The sequence below is a fragment of the Rhinatrema bivittatum genome, chromosome 2 (assembly GCF_901001135.1).
Source record: "Rhinatrema bivittatum chromosome 2, aRhiBiv1.1, whole genome shotgun sequence".
Classification (NCBI taxonomy): Eukaryota; Metazoa; Chordata; class Amphibia; order Gymnophiona; family Rhinatrematidae; genus Rhinatrema; species Rhinatrema bivittatum.
Window position 1 is genome coordinate 55,485,152 of NC_042616.1, and position 21,510 is coordinate 55,506,661.

Sequence of the window (21,510 nt, forward strand, 5' to 3'; positions counted from 1 at the left end):
ATCAGGAAGTGGAATGTCAGGAATCCGGAACATCAGGAAGTGGAAAATCAGGAAGTGGAACATCAGGAAGCCTGGACTGGGAAACTCAGAACATGAAGACATGGAACATCAGGAAGCCACAGGAAGCAACGAAGACTCAGGACGCAATGAAGACTCAGGCGAGACAGGACACGGAGCTCCAACGAAGAACAAGGAATGAAGACCTGACGGAGCGCTGGAAGATGAGACTTCCAAGAGCAAAGAACTCCAATGCAAGGCAAGGCAGAAGTGTTGGAGAAGCCCTTTGATAGGGCTAAGACAGGAAACAGTCATTAGGTGGGGCCCGGGGCATATCCGGCCGCGGGCCCTTTAAATCTTGTGAAGAGGCGCGGCCTGCGCCTTAGGAACAGGAAGCTGGAAGTTGTGCAGGACCATGGCCAGTGGCCATGCTGCTGCTAATGCCGAAGAGCAGGGTGGGGCCAAGAAACAGGCCCAGCGTTGTCGGCAGCTCTTAAGCTGCAGACGGCAGACCGAGGAGCGGCTCCAGCCGCAAGGAAGACAGGGGACTGCGGCTTCCTGTCCGCGGGGCAGGCAGAGAGAAGGTAAGAGGCTGCCCATGAGGGCAGAATCACAACAGACACAAATTGAAAATGATGCCTTGTTGGTTGTATCGTTGACATGTTTATTACAAGTTTCATAAATAAACCTTAAAAAAACTCCAAAAAAACATGGAACTCGGAACCTGGAATTTCGGACTTTAAAAACAAGGAACCTCCGGAGGCACAGGTACTCAGGACCTGGGCATCAGGACTTGGACATCAGGACTCGGACATCAGAGATCACAGGAACGAAAATACTGGGCAGGAGCAGGACGCAGGAGAAGTCCAATGGAGGAGAAGATCCCAGGAGGACTGGCTCCTTGCAAAGGTGAAGAAGGAATGAGCGAGAAGCCCTTTTATAGGGCTGGACTAGGAGACGCTCAGGGAGGAGTCCGCAGGTGGGGCCCGTGGGCATATCCGGCCGCGGGCCCATTAAATCCAGCTGAGAGACGCGGCCTCGCCCCTTAGGGGACGTGGGAAGGACCCTGGACAGCGGCGTCCTGCTGCTAAGGAGAGCAGGAGCTGAGCTGGGCCGCAGGACAGGCCCCGACGCTGGAAGGCAGTGGGGGCGGCTCCCTGCAGTGGCGAGACCGGGGATGAAGGCCCCTCCGGGCCGTGGAGCGGCGATGACTTTGGCGGCTCCCGGCCGCGAAGAAGGAGCTGAAGTCCGCGGCTCTTGCCACGGTGAATAGGAGTCTGATGGCGGCCTCCTGGCCGCGGGAAGAAAAAGGTCGGTTGGTGGCGTCTCCTGCCACGAAGGTAAACGCTTCCCACTGTAGCGTTCACAAAAATGCTACAGTGGGAAGCTAAGTATTTTTAATTTTATCAATAAATAAAATATATAAAAATTTTTGGGATATATTAAAATCAAATAATTAAAACGATTGGATATTAGGTGGTTAATTCATATGAGACAACAATAAATGATTGTAATACAGTTCTGTGACAGCTGATGCTGTTTGTGGCCCATTGCGTGGCGAGAGACAGTGGATTAAATTAAAAGGTACTCCATTCTGATATTGTTGTTCTCAAATAAGAAGAATTGTTGTTTTTTTTCCAATAATAGTAAGAACATAAGAAAATGCCATACTGGCTCAGACCAAGGGTCCATCAAGCCCAGCATCCTGTTTCCAACAGTGGCCAATCCAGGCCATAAGAACCTGGCAAGTACCCAAAAACTAAGTCTATTCTTTTTTCAGCTCCCATCTAATATGTTATATTAGTGTGAAAGCAAAAGTCAGAGCAGCAACAGGATTTCAGTATGAAAAGCAAGAACCACAGAAACATTTGTTGAAGCCACCAAGTGTAATCGATATGTGGCTAGATAAGATGACAACCAGCAGGAGGTATTTCTAAAAATTTGCTGTAAAAGTGCGTTTTGGCCTTTTTTGAACGAAATGTACCACAGAAATGCAAATGTATTGTAACTACTTGTAAAAACTACTTTCTGGAAAAAGGAAGACAAATGCTTCTGTGTTAAAAAAGATATCAGGTAGCCGCTGCATCTTCTGTATTGATTTTAGGTCGTATGCGATTAGTTTACTGGTTGTGTACAATCTGCGTTTAACTTTCCTGGCTCAAGAGGGCAACTTTCTTCCTGCCGGTAGCTCCGAGACCTGCCGCTAGGGGCTACGGTTTAAGCAAATAGTCGTGAAAAATAAGTTATATAATTTCGATTGGTGAATAAACAAAATCCCTGAACTCCTTGAGACTCTCCTCCTTCGCCTAGTAAATGGAGCAGAGAGAGTTCGCAAGATGCGTTGAACAGCCAATAGAAATGTATTAACATAAAAAGGGGGGGTGGGGGGAGAGGAGGCGGGGATAGATGGTTAAAGGGACAAAAGAGACGTCACTTTGACCAATGAGAATGAAGGGGCGTGGTTTGGCTAGACCGAATAGTGGAGGTGTGAGAAAGCTAGATAGGCTGAGGCTCGGAAGAGCCAATCCAGAGTGGGAAGCAGAACTGGGAGGAGGAACGTCCTTGTCTGACGTTTGATGCTATTGCGCCATGTCGCGGGAAAGAGGTGGAGCTCAGCCAATAGCTGATAATAATAATAATAATAACAACCATTCTTCTAGAGATAATAATTGCTGAAAGATAGCTGCTGACGTCAGAGCGAGCTCGAGCCGCGGAATTCCGAGCTGTGCACCCTTGCCCTCCCCCCCCAACCCCCGTCCCCATTTCCTCCTTTGGACATTAGAGCTGGGTGGGGGATGGCGGGAGTTGCTGCCGCTGCGCGTTTTTTCGTCGCCCGCTTGAGAGGAGATGCGGAAAGAGGACGAGCCCCGGGTGAGGAGGCGGAGTGGGGAGCAGCAGCACCACTAGCGCCTGCAGAGCGCGAGGGGGTGGAGTAAATGAAGCTTTTGTTCCTGAGCCCGGCGGCGGCAACCCGAGAGCTGCGTGTGACGAGGGGAAGGAGGTGCAGAACTTGAGATTTAAAAAAAACAAACTAAACCAAAACTAAGCAAGCAAGAACCAACTTTTAAACTTTATTTTATTTTCATTCACCTTTTGGGCCACCGACGGTGGGTGCGAGAGGCGAGCTATCTCCTCCCTCCCTGGCTCGCTCGTCTCGGTGCTCGCGGAGGCTGGCACCGGGCTCCCGCCGTTGGCGGCGGCTATGAAGAGCCCGGGACCCCCCAGGCCGTGACTCGCCCTCCAGCCCCAGCCCCGCTCCAGACTGGCGCTCCCTGCATGGCCACCATGGCTCCGGCGCTGACCGAAGCAGCCAGCGAGGCGCACCAGCGGCTCCGACTACCCGCGCCCTCCCCTTCCTCCAGCACCACCGCTGCTGCCGTTCCTGCCGCCGTCGGCCACCCGGAGGAGGAGGGCGAGGAGGCGCGGCGACGGCTCCTTCCGCCGCCGAGCTGGCGGAAGGTGGAGGCGCTGGACAGTAGCGGTGCCGCGGGAAAGGCGCAGCGGCTGAACGGAGGAGCGGCGCTGCTGCGCCTGTCGCAGTCCCTGCTGAGGGGGAGGAAGAGGAGCGGCGGGGGCCCGGCGCTGAACCGAGACCCGCTGCCGACGGGGCCCGATTCTGCGGCGGCGCTGCTCCTTCTCTCCTCCCGCCAGGAGCTGCTGGACAGCCGCGTGCGGAGGCTGCGGCGGCGGCTGGAGGCGGTGCAGGCCAAACACGTGCAGCGGCACGTCGAGCAGCAGTTGGCCGGCTTGGTGGAGCGCCTGTCCGGGGACGGGGAGACGCCGCCGCCGCCTTTCTCCCGGGGCCAGCGGGAGGTGCAGGAGCTGGTGCGCAGCGCCACGGCCAGGCTGCGGGCAGCGGAGGCGGCTTGCGACTCGGATGTAACGGAGAGCAGCTCCGGTGGGGAGGAAGCGGAGGAGAGCGATGCGGAACCCGATCCGGCGCCGCAGGAGGAGGAGGAAGCGGAAGGCGGAGAGCGAGGGAGCCTGGCACCCGGGTGAGTGAGAATCTTTGTTCTTTTTCTTTTTGGCCCGCACGTGGGCTGCCATGTCTTTGGGGCTACGATTCTCTAGTTCTGCATTTTGTGCGATACGTTTATACGAAAAGCTGAGGGGCTGGGAGGTAGAAGTGCGAAGTGGTTATACAGAGCCAGCTCGCTGTAACGCTGCTATGAGTTGCACGTGTCATCGGGTTCCTCTTCTCCGTCTCTTACTGGGTGCCCCGGTGTGAGCATTTGTGTACTTGAGGGAGGAGGGTAAGGAAGACAAGATCTTGGTGATTATAAATACTTCATGTCTAGTAAAAGAGCCGAGTTAAAACTGTGTCTGGCTTTTTCTTGGTAGGGTAGTGATTACATTTTGCGATAATATAGGCTGTTTTTTGGTTTTTTTTTTCCAGAAAAACTGAGTAGGTCAGAGTATTTGTTTATAATGGTAAGTGCCGGCAGAGTAGTTCCCAGATCATTAGCGAATGCCATTTTTAGTAAGTTGATGCTTAAAACAATTTGAGAGCTTTTATGGAAGTCTTTTTGTATACAGTAGAATTAAAAACAGGCACAAATTCGCCATATGGCTTTGCTTTTTTTATGGGCACCTTGACTGCTACCAGCAGGGTTTCTAGATACACTTGAGCCTTGTATCCTGGTGGGGCACAAAGGCATTATTTTTTTTGTAAATTTATTATGCACCACAATACAATTATATTCAGTTCACATAAATCACATTGTACAAAGATAACCAGCTACAGACTAAAACACCACCTCAACCCTCATTCGAGCACAATCGTATAAAGAAGTACTGTATCCTGTAGGAAACACCCCCTCAGACTCCGCCCCCATTCTGAAATGCACTACTCTGACAACAGATCAATTTTAAAGAGCCACAACCATTTTAATCTTTTAAGAACTTCTTCATAGAACCCCAAATACTCATCACTTTTCTTGGTTTCCCCTGAGTCTTAGCAATTAACACCTTCATTTCCATTATCCATCCAATCCTTTTTAACAGCTCCTGAATCCCTGGGGAGGTCCATGGATTTCCACTTACCCAATACTGCCCTTCTACCCACCAAGATCAATCTCCTAGCAAGGATACACTGAATCCTCATTGAATATCTTCTGGTAAATACATAAAAATATGTACTTTGGAATTATCTGGTATAACAAGATTTGTGACCATTTCCACAAATCTGCCCATCCAAAATGGCACAAGCACAGGAGAGAAAAAGACGGTTCACAGTGGCCCAAATTGCCTCCAACAGTAGTCAGAATATGAAGCCTACATTGCATTCATTTGCACTGGGGTAAGATAGGCCCTATGAAGAAGACAATACAGCTGTTATATAGTATTTGCCAAAATTGAGCTTTTCCAAAGTCACCTTATCCCAAACCTCCTCATTCTAACTTCCTCTCAGCTGTCTTTCTCAGTGATACTACTGAGAGGGGTTGCTTACTTTCCCTAGTCCAACTAAGAGCCTTATAAATGCAGCTTACCCCTCTCTTCATTGGTCTTCTTCCAAAAACTGCTTTTTATAGCATGGAAAGAGGCTTCAATATCAGACCTTTATGAACCTTAGTAAAGACGAGCCTTTTAATTGAAGATAACTTAAAAAAGGGAAGTTGAGCAGGTCAAACTTCTCTTTAAACTCTACCCATGAACAAAACTTACACCAAGTAAATAGCTGAGAAAAAACCCGGAGTGGAAAGTGAAAAACCATAACCCTTACCTTATATTGCCACTGACTTAAACAATTTTACAGGCCAGAACAGGCGCACATCCAGTTATTCTATCCCTACTCCTAGACTTCTGCAAGGGCCACCATTTTTTTTAAGCTGCTATTCTCAGACCAAATGGCCTACCCCTATCACCAAAACTCTTAAGGATTCCAAAATCCATTAAATCTAAGCTGTATATTTTCACACTGTCAAGTGCTGAGTAGATAGCGAGTAACACTAAACTAAGAGATTTAATTAAAGACACCTAATAATACTATCTAAAATCTGGTAGTCCTGCTCCACCTTCACAGCTAGTTTTCTGCAATGTCTGCAAACTGACTGTAGCCACATTAGCTTTCCAGATAAAGCTAACTGTTACTTGATTTAAAGCACTAAAACAGAAGCAGGGGATACTATTGGAAGCATCATGAAAAGATATAGAAAACTGGGAAGCCAATTCATACGTATTGCATTCATCCTTCCCAACCAACTAACATAGAGGCCTCCAAACGTCATCCTTAAACAGTGATAATAGAGGAAGGAAATTCAGCTGGTAAAGTTATTTTTCCTTAAATTTGGAGACAAGGTACCTGGATACTTAATAAAGTCCTTTATTCACAGCAATACACAAGGTACCCCTCTCCTGCAGCTGCCTATCATTCTCCATATCTAATGCTAAAATCTCAGACTTAGCTTCATTCACTTTAACTGGAAAGACTTCCAAAGTCTCTCAGGAGCAAATGAACCCTAGGCAAGCGAGTTTCCAATTGAGAAAGATACAAATATACCATTTACACACACTGTAGCCCTAGGCGTTTTGTGTATGACTTGAATCCATCAACTAAGGTTCAATCCAAAGTTCATTCTGCAAAGTACCATCTCTAAGATACACTACTGCACCCTATCAAAAGATTTTTTGGCATCTAGGGTAACTAAAGCATCCTCCATCCCAGTCCACTTTTCAAAAATTACACCCAGGCTTCTCCAAATATTATCACTAGAGTATCTCTCTAACATCAAACCTGGTCTTTGTATGGATCGATTTATGTATCACCATATCCAACCAATTGGCCAGCACCATGGCCAAGATCATAAGATCACTATTTATGAGGCAACAAGGAGGGACATTCATCCTTAACTTTCTCTGGTTTTATTACACTAATGTAAATTTCAAACATCGAGTCTGGTTGGTAGCCCTTTGGTTTCCAAAACAGCCTGAAATACTCTAGTCAAAAATATAGCTATAATTCCATCAAACATCAAACAATGTCAAGTCCACTTGCCTTACCTACTTTCAGTTAATGGCCTCTAAAATCTCCAGTTCAGTGATAGGAGTATCCAGTCTCCTTCTTTCATCTCCTTCTAACCCCAACAAATAAATATCTTCCAAAGATTGTTTCAGAGATTAGGGATGTGCTTTTTTCATTCATTTGTGTGTTACTCTTAGACTTTATAGTACATGCGTAAAAATGGGTAGTGTATATTATCCATTAGAAAAAAACTGAAAAGTGCAGCTGCAAAGGTTAAGTGTTCAACAGGCATGGACATTGTTTAAAAATACAATCATAGACGCACTGTCTAGATGTAGTTCACGCATTAAGAAAGGTGGAAGGAAGGCAAAACGATTAGACATGATTAAAAGGTGAGGTGAAAGAGGCTATTTCCTAGCGTGTAGCAGATCGACTCAGGATCAATGGGTATAGTGTGCTCCTGATAGCAGGTGGAGACGGATCAGATTTCAATCTGTCAGCCCTAGTTCATATACCCCTACAGGAAGCTCTGCTCTTCAGTATTTTCTGTCTTCATAGCAGTTCGGGACTGTATACACGCTTGCACAGCGTTAGAGTATTCTAACCAAAGAAATCCAAATCAAGAAGAAATCTTACCTCTACAGACGAGCCCCGCTCTCCTGCGTTATACCTACGGGTCCCTCCCTCAGCTGAGAATTCCCAAGGTGATTTCCGTGATCCCTCAGAGGTAGGCCTCTGTCCGGCAGCCGGTTCCCGGCATGGACTTAGCCCCCGACATCGGGTGTGGCTGAAAGGCAGCGGGTACAACTTTGAGCGCGGCGGTGAAGGTACTTTTCCCTCTCCCCCCGCAGCCGGAGACCGCCCGGAACAAGACCGGGAAACGCGGAGACAAGGTGAGGTAGAAAACTTCCTAAAAGTCTATGGTCTCCGAGGCTCGAATAGACGCACAGATCACCAGCCGCCGTTCGTGCACCCGGGTTGATCAGCCCTATCCGGGCTAGACCCCGGTCCGATACAAGGGTCCCCCCATGTGGAGACCCTCCGAGGTGGTCGCTGTCGCTATTTTCGCTTGATCGCTGTCCTGTCCGCCGATTGGATCCGTGCGCACAGAGGGCGTGCTGGTGCACACAAGTGCCAGGCACACAGCCACATGCTCAATGGTGCCGGGCGCATAAGCAAACCCATGTGCACAGCGGCGCGCGCATCCGACCTACACGCACAACTTTGGCGCACCCGGAGCACATAACTTAACCTCCCGTCGTATGCTTGAACGTACAAACCGGAGTTTTTCTGTGCACACAATCCATGGCACCACTGGACAAGAAGCTTAGGGCCTCTGCCCAGCATGGAGAGAGACGAAGAAATGGCAGAAATATTAAACGAATACTTCAGCTCTGTGTTCACTAAAGAAGACCCTGGAGAAGGACCATCTCTAAACAACAAGAAACTGGAGGGAAGGGGAATAGATGAAAATCCTTTTACAGTAGAAAATGTGTGGGAAGAACTAAAGAACCTGAAAGTGGACAAAGCCATGGGGCCTGATGGGATTCATCCAAGGATATTGAGGGAGCTCAGAGATGTTCTGGTGGGTCCGCTGTGTGACCTGTTCAATAGATCCCTAGAAACGGGAGTGGTGCCGAGTGATTGGAGAAGAGCGGTGGTGGTCCCGCTTCACAAGAGTGGGAACAGGGAAAAGGCAGGCAACTACAGACCAGTTAGCCTCACTTCGGTGGTGGGAAAAGTAATGGAGTCACTGCTGAAAGAGAGAATAGTGAACTATCTACAGTCTGGAGAATTGATGGACCAGAGGCAGCATGGATTCACCAGGGGAAGATCCTGTCAGACAAATTTGATTGACTTTTTTGACTGGGTAACCAAGGAATTGGATCGAGGAAGAGCACTAGATGTCATCTACTTGGATTTCAGCAAAGCTTTTGATACGGTTCCGCACAGGAGACTTGTGAATAAAACGAGAAGCTTGGGAGTGAGTGCCGAGGTGGTGACCTGGATTGCAAATTGGTTGACGGACAGAAGACAATGTGTGATGGTAAATGGAGCCTTCTCTGAAGAGAGAGCGGTTTTAAGTGGTGTACCGCAAGGATCGGTGTTGGGACCGGTCCTGTTCAATATCTTTGTGAGCGACATTGCGGACGGGATAGAAGGTAAGGTTTGTCTTTTTGCGGATGACACTAAGATCTGCAACAGAGTGGACACGCCGGAAGGAGTGGAGAGAATGAGACGGGATCTAAGGAAACTGGAAGAGTGGTCAAAGATATGGCAGCTGAGATTCAATGCCAAGAAGTGCAAAGTCATGCATATGGGGAGTGGAAATCCGAATGAACTGTACTCGATGGGGGGGGGAAAGGCTGATGTGCACGGAGCAGGAGAGGGACCTTAGGGTGATAGTGTCTAATGATGTGAAGACAGCGAAACAATGCGACAAGGCGATAGCAAAAGCCAGAAGAATGCTGGGCTGCATAGAGAGAGGAATATCGAGTAAGAAAAGGGAAGTGATTATTCCCTTGTACAGGTCCTTGGTGAGGCCTCACCCTGGAGTACTGTGTTCAGTTCTGGAGACCGTATCTACAAAAAGACAAAGACAAGATGGAAGCGGTACAGAGAAGGGCGACCAGGAAGGTGGAGGATCTTCATCGGATGACGTACGAGGAGAGATTGAAGAATCTAAATATGTACACCCTGGAGGAAAGGAGGAGCAGAGGTGATATGATACAGACTTTCAGATACTTGAAAGGTTTTAATGATCCAAAAACAACGACAAACCTCTTCCGTAGGAAAATAATCAGCAGAACCAGGGGTCACGATTTGAGGCTCCAGGGAGGAAGATTCAGAACCAATGTCAGGAAGTATTTCTTCACGGAGAGGGTGGTGGATGCCTGGAATGCCCTTCCGGAGGAAGTGGTGAAGACCAGAACTGTGAAAGACTTCAAAGGGGCGTGGGATAAACACTGCAGATCCATAAAGTCAAGAGGCCGCCAATGAAGAGTGGGTGACTCGCCAGAATGATGGCTATTGACACAATACCCTTATTAAATAAACATACACATGCTTACTGTGACTCCTACATCGCTCAAAGCTTCAACAGCAAGAGGTAATGGAAAAAAGGATTTGCACTCACAAAGAGGGGAGTAGCTGGCTTGTTACGGCGGTTACTACCCCAAACCAAATATGCCTGATACTTCACTTTCAATGCATATACAGCATAGCTCTCTGCTTCAATGACAGGGGAGAAGAATAACTGATACTTCACACATCCAGCAGAGCTCTCTGCTACAACAGCAAGGGAGAAGAAAAAGGGTTCGCACTCAAAAAGCGGGGAGTAGCTGGCTTGTTACGGCGGTTACTACCCCAAACCAAATGTGCCTGATACTTCACTTTCCATGCATTTCCAGCATAGCTCTCTGCTTCAACAGCAGGGGAAAAAAAAACAAACCAAAAACAAAAAACTGATGCTTCACGCATATCCTGCATAGCTTCAACGACAGGGGTGAAGAAGAAAAGGATTCGCAATCACAAAGCGAGGAGTAGCTGGCTTCTTACGGCGGTTACTACCCCAAACCAAATGTGCCTGATACTTCACTTTCAATGCATATCCAGCATGGCTCTCTGCTTCAACGGCAGGGGAGAAGAAAAAAAAACCAACAAGGGCTGTACAACATAGTCTAGGTAAAACAAATAAGCATGGGTGTAGCTTGCTTATCGCGGCGGTTACTGCCCCTACTACCCCTAACTAATCAAGCTAGATATTTCACTTGGATGCAGCTCCATCACTGCTCTCTACATTAATGGTGGGGGTGGAAGGGGAATAGAACAAGGAGCTAAGAGAAACAGATAAGAATGAGAGAAAAAATGTGTGAGGCTTGCTGGGCAGACTGGATGGGCCATTCGGTCTTCTTCTGCCGTCATTTCTATGTTTCTATGTTTCTATGCCACATTAGAGCTGCGCAACAGGAAGAGGCCACAGCCCTGTGTCTACAGTGCGAGGAGGCTCTGGGTGAACCAGGCCAAGGTCCTCTTCAGCCGGCACTGGGATCCACAGACAGCACACCGGATCTAGCTACCCCCAATGGGATCCTCCCTCAAACGGGGCTCTCTGAGGATGCAGCGCCTTTCAATTTAGACCCAGCATCTTTCTCCTGGGTAGAATTCTTCAAAGGCCTACATACCTTTGTCCACATGCAACCGGCGCCCCCGATGACACAACCACAGCCTGCCCCAACATAGGGGACATGGACACCTAGGATGAGGATCAAGACTCCCTGGAGGAAGGAGAAATCCCTCCAGGAATGGAACCTTACTGACCCATGAGGCGGTTCTTCGCCGAAGACGAGCTTTCAGACCTCGTGGCGCACAGCTTGAAAGAGCTCACTATCTCAGGCACAAGTGCCACAGGGGAACCGAAGACGAACCCCCTCCTCGAGGGACTCCGTCAGGCCTCCCGCCATTTTCCTTTGCTGCAAGCTGTCCAACAGCTGATTGACCTGGAATGGGAGTCTCCGGAGGCCACGTTCAAAGGGGGGCGGACCCTGGCAGCTATGTACCCCCTGGACCCCACCGCCAAAGATCTCCTGGCATTCCCCAAAGTGGATGCCATGGTCTGTGCGGTCGCTAAGTGCACTACCATCCCAGTCGAGGGAGGAGCGGCACTCAAGGATGCCCAGGACCAGACGTCTGGAATCCATCCTCAAACGGTCATTCGACGTTTCAGCTATGTCACTACAGATCGCTGCCTGCTTTGCCGTGGTAACACGCGTCTGCTTATCTAAGACCCAAGAACGCCACCATGCCCGTCGAAGCACTGGAACCAGCAGTATCATTCCTCACGGATGCGACCTCCGACTTGGTACGCACCGCAGCCAGAGGCGTTTCATCCGTTGTGGCAGCCAGAAGACAACTCTGGCTCAGAAGCTGGTCGGCCGATGTGACGTCCAAGACGAGACTCACGAGAATGCCTTTTAAGGGAACCCTCCTGTTCGGAAGCGAACTGGAGAAGTTAGCCGACAAATGGGGCGAATCCCCACTACTGCGGCTACCGGAGGACAAAAACAATAGAAGCCAGCGCCCCTTTCCCTGAACAGGGGATCACATCGCTTCAAACCATACAAAAGTACATATCAAACAGTTCGCCCCACAGGCAGGGGCCAGTCCTTTCGGAACAAGCAAAACAAATGGGGAGCCGGCTCTGGCCTAGGCACCAAACGCACCCGACAATGAAAATCAGCTGGCCCATCCACAGGAAGAAGCCATAGGGGGCAGGCTTGCCCTATTCTACCAAAGATGGGTCGAGATAACTTCGGACAAGTGGGTCCTAACCATGCGAGAGGGATATTATCTGGACTTCCACAACATTCCTCAGGACAAATTTGTGAAATCTCCCTGCCACAACCTCTTCAAGAGGATGGTAGTGGAAACCACGCAGACCAAATTGCTCACCTTAAAGGCCATAATGCCGGTGCCCACGCAACAACAAAATACTGGGCACTATTCCATCTATTTTATCATTTCTAAGAAAGAGGGTACGTTCCGACCCATCCTGGACCTAAAGTCCATCAAAAGTCACCTGAAGGTCCCTTGCTTCCCCATGGAAACCCTGCGCTCGGTCATAAGAGCAATACAGCCGGGAGAATTCTTCACATCCCTGGATCTGTCACAAGCCTACCTGCACATCCCGGTCCACCACGAACATCCACGTTTTCTACGCTTCGCGATCCTGGACCACCACTACCAGTTCCGGGCTCTACCCTTCGGGCTAGCCACAGTGCCCCGAACATTCACCAAAATCATGGTGGTAGTGGCGGCGACGCTGAGGAGAGAAGGAATCCTCGTACACCCATATCTGGACGATTGGCTGATCAGGGCAAAATCCCCAGAGGAAGTCATCAGGCGACCACCAGAGTCAAAACTCTATTGGAGAACCTCGGGTGGGTGGTCAACATGAACAAGAGCTGTCTGCAGCCCTCCCAATCTCTGGAATACCTGGGAGTACGGTTCGACACTAGACAAGACAAGGTCATACTAACTCCTCCAAGGAGAACAAAACTGATGAACCAATTGCGAAACTTGTTAAGCAGTCTTCGCTCCAAGGTGTGGGACTACCTCCAAGTCCTCTGCCTCATGTCATCCAGACTGGAAGTGATTCCATGGGCAAGAGCTCACATGCAGCCCCTACAGCTTTGCCTACTGTCACGATTGAATCCGATGTCCCAGAACTACTCCGTTCACCTCCAGCTCCCGGAGGAAGTTTGAACCCAGCTACAATGGTGGCTACAAGAAGACCATCTGAGCAAGGAAGTAAGGCTATCCCCGCCGACCTGGATCCTTCTCACCACGGTTGCGAGCCTACGAGGGTGGGGAGCCCACTGCCAAGAACTGACCGCCCAGGGGCAATGGGGCAAGGAAGAGTCGGAATGGAACATCAACCGACTGGAAGCACGTGAGGTCAGACTAGCCTGCCTATGCTTCAGTCACAGACTCCGGGGCAAATCTGTCAGTCATGTCTGACAATGCCACTACAGTGGCCTACATTAACCGCCAGGGAGGAACCAGAAGCCAACAGGTATCCCTGCAAATAGACCCCCTAATGGTGTGGGTGGAATCATACCTAGAAGAGATCTCAGCTGCCCACATTGCGGGGAAAAGACAACGTCATTTCGGATTACCTTAGCAGAGAAAGTCCAGACCCAGGGGAATGTAGGCTGTTGAACACAGCCTTCCAGTTGATAGTAAACCGCTGGGGAACACCAGCCATGGACCTCCTGACAACCTAGTCAAACACCCAAGTTCCCAACTTCTTCAGCTGCAGACGGGAACCACAATCCCAAGGAATCGATGCTCTCGTCCAGACCTGGCAACAGGAAATCCTGCTATATGCCTTCCCACCGTGGCCGCTACTGGGCGGGATAATCTGCAAGATAGAACACCACAGGGGACCAGTATTTCTAGTGGCTCCGGACTGGCCAAGAAGACCGTGGTACGCAGACATGCGAAGACTACTGACAGGGAGCTCTCTCCCTCCACAGGGATCTGCTTCAACAAGGCCCGATCCTCCATGAAAACCCAACTCTATTCTCTCTTACGGTCTGGCCATTGAGAGGACACGTCTGAAGAAGAGCGGATACTCGGGGGTGGTGATTGATACTTTGCTCCAAGCACACAAGTTTTCCACATCTCTAACCTACATACGAATATGGAGGATATTCAAAGCCTGGTGTGAAGACCATGACATCCTCCCGCTGTCAGTCAAAATTCCCATGATTCTGGAATTCCTGCAGAACGGCTTAAAGAAGGGGTTTTCTCTCAACTCCATCAAGGTGCAGGTGGCCGCATTGGCCTGCTACAGAACCAAGGTGGGGGGCGGCAGTCTAGCCTTTCATCTGGACGTCTCTCGCTTCCTGAAAGGGGTCAAACAGATCCGACCACCCCTAAAGTGGCTGGTACCTTTATGGAATCTCAATCCAGTCCTAGACTTCCTAGCAGGAGCCTCCTTCAGACCCATCCGCGGTCTGTCCCTCCGACTACTAATATTGAAGACTGCATTTCTAGTGGCAGTCTGGCCCGTCGCATCTCCGAGTTTCAAGCAAGAACCGTTCAAGAACCGTTCTTCAGGTTCACACCGGGATCCATACAGCTACGCACGGTCCCCTCCTTTATCCCAAAAGTGGTTTCTCACTTCCATCTAAACCAAACCATCTCACTGCCATCACCAGACAAGCATAAGGACTCTGAAGAATCTCTCCGCCTTCGCCACCTTAACATCAGCAGACTCCTAGTCAGATACCTGGAAAGGACGGAATCCGAATGAAAGACAGACCACCTCTTCGTCCTTCATAGCAGGAAGAAACAAGGGGAAGCGACCTCACGGGCAACCATAGCCCGCTGGATCAAAGAAGTAATCAAGGCGGTCTAAGTAGAGGCAGGCAAGCTGCCACCTCTACAAGTCAAGGCCCATTCCACTAGAGCCCAGGCAGTGTCCTGGGCAGAAACCAAGTGGATGTCACCCGCCGAGATCTGTCGGGCGTCGGCATGGTCCTCCATCCACACCTTCTCTAGGTTCTACCACCTGGATGTTCAGGTTCGGGAGGACACAGCATTCGCCAGGGCCACAGGCAGCCTCCCACCCGGTTCGGGAGTAGCTTTTGTTCATCCCATTGGTCCTGAATCCATCTGCTACACTCTAGGAAATGGAGAAATTACTTTCTTGCTAATTTCGTTTTCCTTAGTATAGACAGATGGACTTGGCATCCTTCCCACGGCTGCCGACATTCACGGAAACCTCTGGGGACAATCCCCGAGAGCAAGACAAACACAGGTAAGCCAAGCTTCCCTCTAATTAGGACCCCCATACCTACTGGTTGTCTGCGTTTTCTTGGTTGAGTGCGCTGGCGGTCTCCAGCTATAACCAGTTCAAGTTAAGCAAGTTATTCAGTCACACATATATCCACAATTGTTTTTCGAAGAGAATACTGAGGAGCATGGTGTCCTGCAGGGGTATATGTACTAGGGCTGAAGTCAGATTGAAATCTGATCAGTCTCCAACTGCTATCAGGAGCACACTATACCCATTGGTCCTGAGTCCATCTGTCTACACTAAGGAAAACGAAATTATCAGGTAAGTAATTTCTCCATTTTAGCCAAAAAAAAATCCTTCAAAAATTGGAAGAAGGATCCATCTGAAGAAAATAGGAAAAAGCATAAGCATTGTCAAGTTAAGGCAGGTTAAGAGATAATTTGAAATGAAGTTTGCCGTAAAGGTAAAAACTAATAATATTAACTCCTTTAAAAAAAAAAAAAAAAAAGCAAGAAACCTGTGAGGGAGTCGGTTGGACTGTTAGAGGACCAAGGGATTAAAGGGGCTCTTAGAGAAGATGAGGCCATTGCAGAAAGACTACATTAATTCTTTGCTTACGTGTTTACTAAAGAGGATGTTGGGGAGATACCAGTTCCGGAGATGGTTTTCAAGGGTGATGAGTCAGATGAACTCACCCAAATCACTGTGAATCTGGAAGATATAGTAGGACAGATTGACAAACTAAAGAGTAGCAAATCACCTGGACCAGATGATATGCATCCTAGGTTTCTGAAGGAACTAAAAAATGAAATTTTCAGATCTATTAAAATTTGTAACCTGTCATTAAAATCATCCATTGTACCTCAAGACTGGAGAGTAGCCAATGTAACGCCAATATTTAGAAAGGGCTCCAGGGACGATCTGGTAAACTATAGACCAGTGAGCCTGACTTCAGTGCTGGGAAAAATAGTGGAAACTATTCTAAAGATCAAAATCACAGAGCATATAGAAAGACATAGTTTAATGGAACACAGTCAACATGGATTTACCCAAGGGAAGTCTTGCCTCACAAATCTGCTTCATTTTTTTTTTTTTTTGAAAGGGTTAATAAATATGTGGATAAAGGTAAACCGTTTTTTTCAGAAGGCATTTGACAAAGTCCCTCATGAGAGGCTTCTAAGAAAGCTAAAATTTCATGGGCTAGGAAACAATGTCCTTTCATGGATTACAAACTGGTTAAAAGACAGGAAACAGAGAGTAGGATTAAATGGTTAATTTTCTCAGTGGAAAAGGTTAAACAGTGGAGTGCCTCATGTATCTGTACTCTGATCAGTGCTTTTCAATATATTTATAAATTATTTGGAAAGGAATATTAGGTATCAAATTTGCAGATACAAAATTATTCAGAGTAGTTTAAATCATAAGCAGATTGTGATATATTGATGGAGGATCTTGGAAGATTGGGCATCCATATGGCAGATGAAATTTAATGTGGACAAGTGCAAGGTGTTGCACATAGGGAAAAATAACCCTTGCTGTAGTTATACGATGTTAGGTTCCATAATAGGAGCTACTACCCAGGAAAAAGATCTAGGCATCATAATGGATAATACTTTGAAATCGTTGGCTCAGTGTGTTGCAGCAGTCAAAAAAAAAAGCAGAGTGTTAGGAATTATTAAGAAGGGAATGGTTAACAAAACGGAAAATGTCGTAATGCCTCTGTATCGCTCCATGGTGACACCGCACCATGAATACTGTGTATGATTCTGGTCTCTGCATCTCAGAGATATAGTTGCAATGGAGAAGGTACAGAGTAGGGCGATCAAAATGATAAAGGGGATGGAACAACTCCTCTATGTGGAAAGGCTGAAGAGGGTTAGGGCTGTTCAGCTTAGAGAACAGGTGGCTGAGGGGGAATATGATAGAGGTCTTTAAGATCATGAGAAGTCTTGAACGGGTAGATGTGAATCAGTTATTTACACTTTCGAATAATAGGACTAGAGGGCACTCCGTGAAGTTAACAAGTAGCACATTTAAGACTAATTGGAGAAAATTGTTTTTCACTCGACGCACAGTTAAGCTCTGGAATTTGTTGCCAGAGGATGTGGTGAGTGCAGTTACTGTAGCTAGGTTTGGATAAGTTATTGGAGGAAAAGTCCATTAACGGCTGTTAATCAAGTTTCCTTAGGGAATAGCCACTGCTATTAATTGCATCAGTAGCATGGGATCTTCTTAGTGTTTGGGTATTTGCTAGGTTCTTGTGGCCTAGTTTGCCCTCTATTGGAAACAGGATGCTGGGCTTGATGGCCCTTGGTCTGAGCCAGCATGGCAATTTGTTATGTACAAAGTCCATGATTTATGTGCATAAATAATGAAACAAATGCACCTGCCTGTCAGATTTGGAATCAGGGTAGCTTGTGTGTGTGGTAAAGCTACTTTATAAAAACTTCTAAATAGGGCTATTATCTCCAGGAGTGCTGATCACTCTATTTTATCCATTCACTTCACCAATATGACTAGCCCTCTTACTCCTCCTAAATTACCTAGCCAAGATTCCCTCTGGTTTATTACTCCTTTTCATACTGGTAACGTTTAGTGACTTTTATAAAGCGGTCAATTCTGTGTCCCATCAATACATTTAACTGACATTTTGGGTATAACGTGGTGCTTTATATACCTTAATATCTCCGACCTTTTATGTTGATGTTCCAATGCGGAAACTTCTTTTTTCAACTACATTGATCTTCCGAAAAGAGGTGACTGAAATCAAATGCCTTCTAAGGACAGCTTTTCTAGCCTCCAATACAGTTTTGGCACTCATCCCTCCAACATGGTTATTGGCCATATACTCCTTTCGGTTTTGCTCGATCCATCATCCACTTCCTTGTCCCATAAAAGGGATTCATTCAAAGGCTATCTACCTCTTTTGCGTTGAAGAAGGTCTGCACTAAAAATGTAATTGCATAGGGATCTCTGTATGGATCATTTAAATTATCAATCTTGGGCCCAGGAGAGCTGTTTGGCGTGCGTTAGGGAAGCGGGAGCTCGACAATGAGCCCCCGTTTTTTCCGTACTGACTTTTTTCATTGGCCCCCCTAATCTTTCACTCCCGAATGGAATCTCTTCCCCGCATCAATCAGCCCCAAATGTCCCATTTTGTTTCTTACAAGTTTAGTAAGCCCCTGTTTTTTGAATATTCTGTGGAGAAGGACCTGACCTATCTAGATTTCAACTATAAAGTTGAAATCTCCCCCCTTTTAGAAGAATCCCTTTACCCTCATGCACACAGGTTCAATATTTTCAGGAAAAAATGCTTAGCCATTTCGCCCATAGACATTCATCATAGTCACCTCTTCCCTGAATTAATATAAACCTTCCCTCCTGATCAAACACTGTTTTCTTACAAAGAAAATTTGCATGCTAAAACAAAATAGCCGTCACTCTTTATTTACCAACTCCCCACCCCCAAGAGGCATATGAACATCTCCAAGCTACTTAGCCTGCAGCTTATGTTGAAATCCATTGGCAGATGTCTCCTGTATAAACTACATTAGGGTTTAATTTAGCCAATACTTGTATTAACTTTTTTTTTTTAATCTTAATTGGGTGATTACAATTTACGTGCCATTGCTATTCAAGAATACAAAACTCATCTACACAGATATACAGTTTCCCCAAGCCATTTCCAGAATGCTAGCATCTTCCATTCCCGCCAAACCCAAGTACCTTTTACTCCTTATAATACTGTAAGGAGTAACAGCATCGCAAAAATACGCAGCCCCCCCTGAAAACTAGCGCTTATCACATGCAAATGCATGTTGATGAGCCTATCAGTCGGTCACCTGGGATACCGAAAGCTGCATATTTTACTCTCTGAAATGAACACCTGCCCAAGAGCAGGCGTTCAGTTTGAAACAACTGAGAAAAGTGTGCACAAAAGCAGAAAAAACTGCTTTTCTGCACATCCTCCGACTTAAAATCATAGTAATATTAAGTCGGAGGAACCTAAAATAAAAAAATAAAAAAAATCTAACCTGGCAGTGAGTTGGTTAGAAAAACGGACACTTAATTTTGCCAGCATCCGTTTCCTAACCTCCTGTTGTCGGGTTCAAAAACTGACGCCTGTAAAATTGAGCATCGGTTGTCTGACCCACCGACAGCTGCCTCTACCGCTAATAAGGAGGTGCTAGGGATATGCTGTTGTCCCTAGCGCCTCCTTATTAGCGCGACACCTAATTTGAATACAGAATCGTGTGCCCAGGAGAGGTGCCTGGGTTGCACGTAGGCAGAGCGGGTGCTCAAAATGGCACGCTGCCTGTCCCATACTTTTTTACTGAATCAGCCTGCGTATAAGTCTTCACTGCTTGGGCAGGTCATATTTAGCTGCACAAAGTTTTTGGCTCTTTCCAAGAGAACCTCTGCTTAGATGCTTGAATCCAACACTGCATGTTCTCTAGCAGAAAAAAGCGGGCTGATCCTGTTCACCAGACAGCCACGTACCAGAGCCCTGCTCTATTCCAGACTGCTGTGAATCTCCATTTTCCACTTGCTCGGCAGCCACGGCTCCCCAAGGATTTCTTCCCTAAGCATATGGCCATCTACCAAGAGACTCGGATTTGATCTCTTTCTGGATGCCATTTTGAGTTGATAATGCCAAAAACGCCACAGTTTCCTCTGGCGAGTCGAATTGTTTCCATTTATCGTCTATCAGAACATGTACTCAAGCCGGACAAAGCAGCTTAGACTTTAACTTTCTTTGATAAAGTTGTTTCTTAACCGCTGCAAATGCCACTTTTGGTTTTTGTTGTTTTTTTTCCTTCTGAGATTCTGCACTATAGTCAGGAAAAATGGCCACCCTGTGATAACTTTAACTCGGAGGAGCCTGCGCCAAGTTCTGTCCTTGTCTTTAAATTTATGAAACTTCACCGCAAAAGCTTGAAGCTGATCAGGTACACAGTGCGCACAATTGAGCTCCAGGGGGCCAATATTTCTCTCAGCATTATTTCGACAAAAGATCACTGCATCGCTGCCCTCCATTTTCTAAGGGGCTCTGAAAGCATGAACATTTGATTGCCGCAACCTGTGCTCCATGTCGGCGACTTTTATCTGGCAAATTTGTGAGCTGCTTGCGCATGTAGGGTGAGAGAGTTAGCAGCAGAGGTCTCCTAGTCTTCAGTATCTGGGACCCTCTGCTCCAGTTCTTCAGCCTGTAGCCTTTATAGAATGAAATTTCTCACGTAATTCAGAGATGGAATTTCACATTGCCCGACAATTCTTTGCCTAATTCAGCCCTCCTATTTTTAATGTTAGATAGTATGAGTGCCAGATCATGCCGATCCTGTTCCGAGGCAGCCTCCCCCAAGCATTACTCGATTGAGAGCTTTCCTGAACCAAGGCAGGAATTTTATTCCCCCCCCCCTCGGGATTTATTGAAAGAAAAGCAAGGGTAATTACTGTCATGCAATATAGACTTTGTAGGGCACATTTTCCTTAGAACAGTTTTTTGTTTATCTTGGCCTTTAGATTGAATGCGGTATTTTTGCTCTGCATTGCTGTAAGGCAGAGTGAACTCGTAGTCTCAAAATCTTACACACGTAGGTCATAATTGTTGGTCCCTATCAGAGCGTTTTCTCCAATTTACCAGTTTATAAGCTGAGTAAAAGTGGAGGCGAGAGATGGATAGGATATCATTTTCCATTCTCTTTCTTTGATTGTATGCCCCTGTGTTGACGCAAACCTGGTTTTCTGCAGCAGTATAGCTTGTACTTTCTATTTTGTCTTTATTGTCTGAAGGCTGAGACTTTCTGTTTTTCCAGTTTGCATTCCAAATTGTCTATAAATTTTCCTGTCTGTGATGAGGACGGTTGCATGTCAAAGTACAAAAGCTAGGAATAATCCTCTTTAAAGACTTTTTTTTTTTTTTTTTGTGTGTGTGACAGGGAAATTTTGAGGATATGACTAGGTAGTGCAGTGTTTCCCAACCTTTCATGTGCAAGTCATGCCTACATTAACAAAAATGCATGGCACATCAACCTCCACCGAGCAGGCAGTGCAGCTATAGAGGGGACTTTTAGGACAAAAAGTTAGAGAAGCATTGAAAGGCCCCACCAGTCTCTCTTCCAACTATAGAGACTTCTAAGTCTCCCCAATCCAATTGTTCCTTAGCTTGGATGCCTTAGGCTAGGATTTTGTAGTTTGCAGACCATCTCTGCAGGCAGGCACGTTCACAGAGGCTTGTCTGACTTGG

The 21,510-nt window shown here is 47.2% G+C and overlaps 1 protein-coding gene across 4 annotated transcripts in view; it reads left to right on the forward strand.

The window, feature by feature from the left end:
* The first annotated feature begins 2,558 nt into the window (after positions 1 to 2,558).
* LOC115083980 (KAT8 regulatory NSL complex subunit 1-like) overlaps positions 2,559 to 21,510 on the forward strand; it is a 354,418-nt gene continuing 335,466 nt past the window's right edge. For 2 of the 4 annotated variants that reach the window (XM_029588184.1, XM_029588186.1), the window contains exon 1: positions 2,559 to 3,992. In XM_029588184.1, coding sequence (XP_029444044.1) covers positions 3,274 to 3,992 — 719 coding nt within the window. In that variant the 5' untranslated portion in view covers positions 2,559 to 3,273. The remainder of the gene's footprint in view (positions 3,993 to 21,510) is intronic. The other 2 variants (XM_029588185.1, XM_029588183.1) reach the window with 2 other exon arrangements.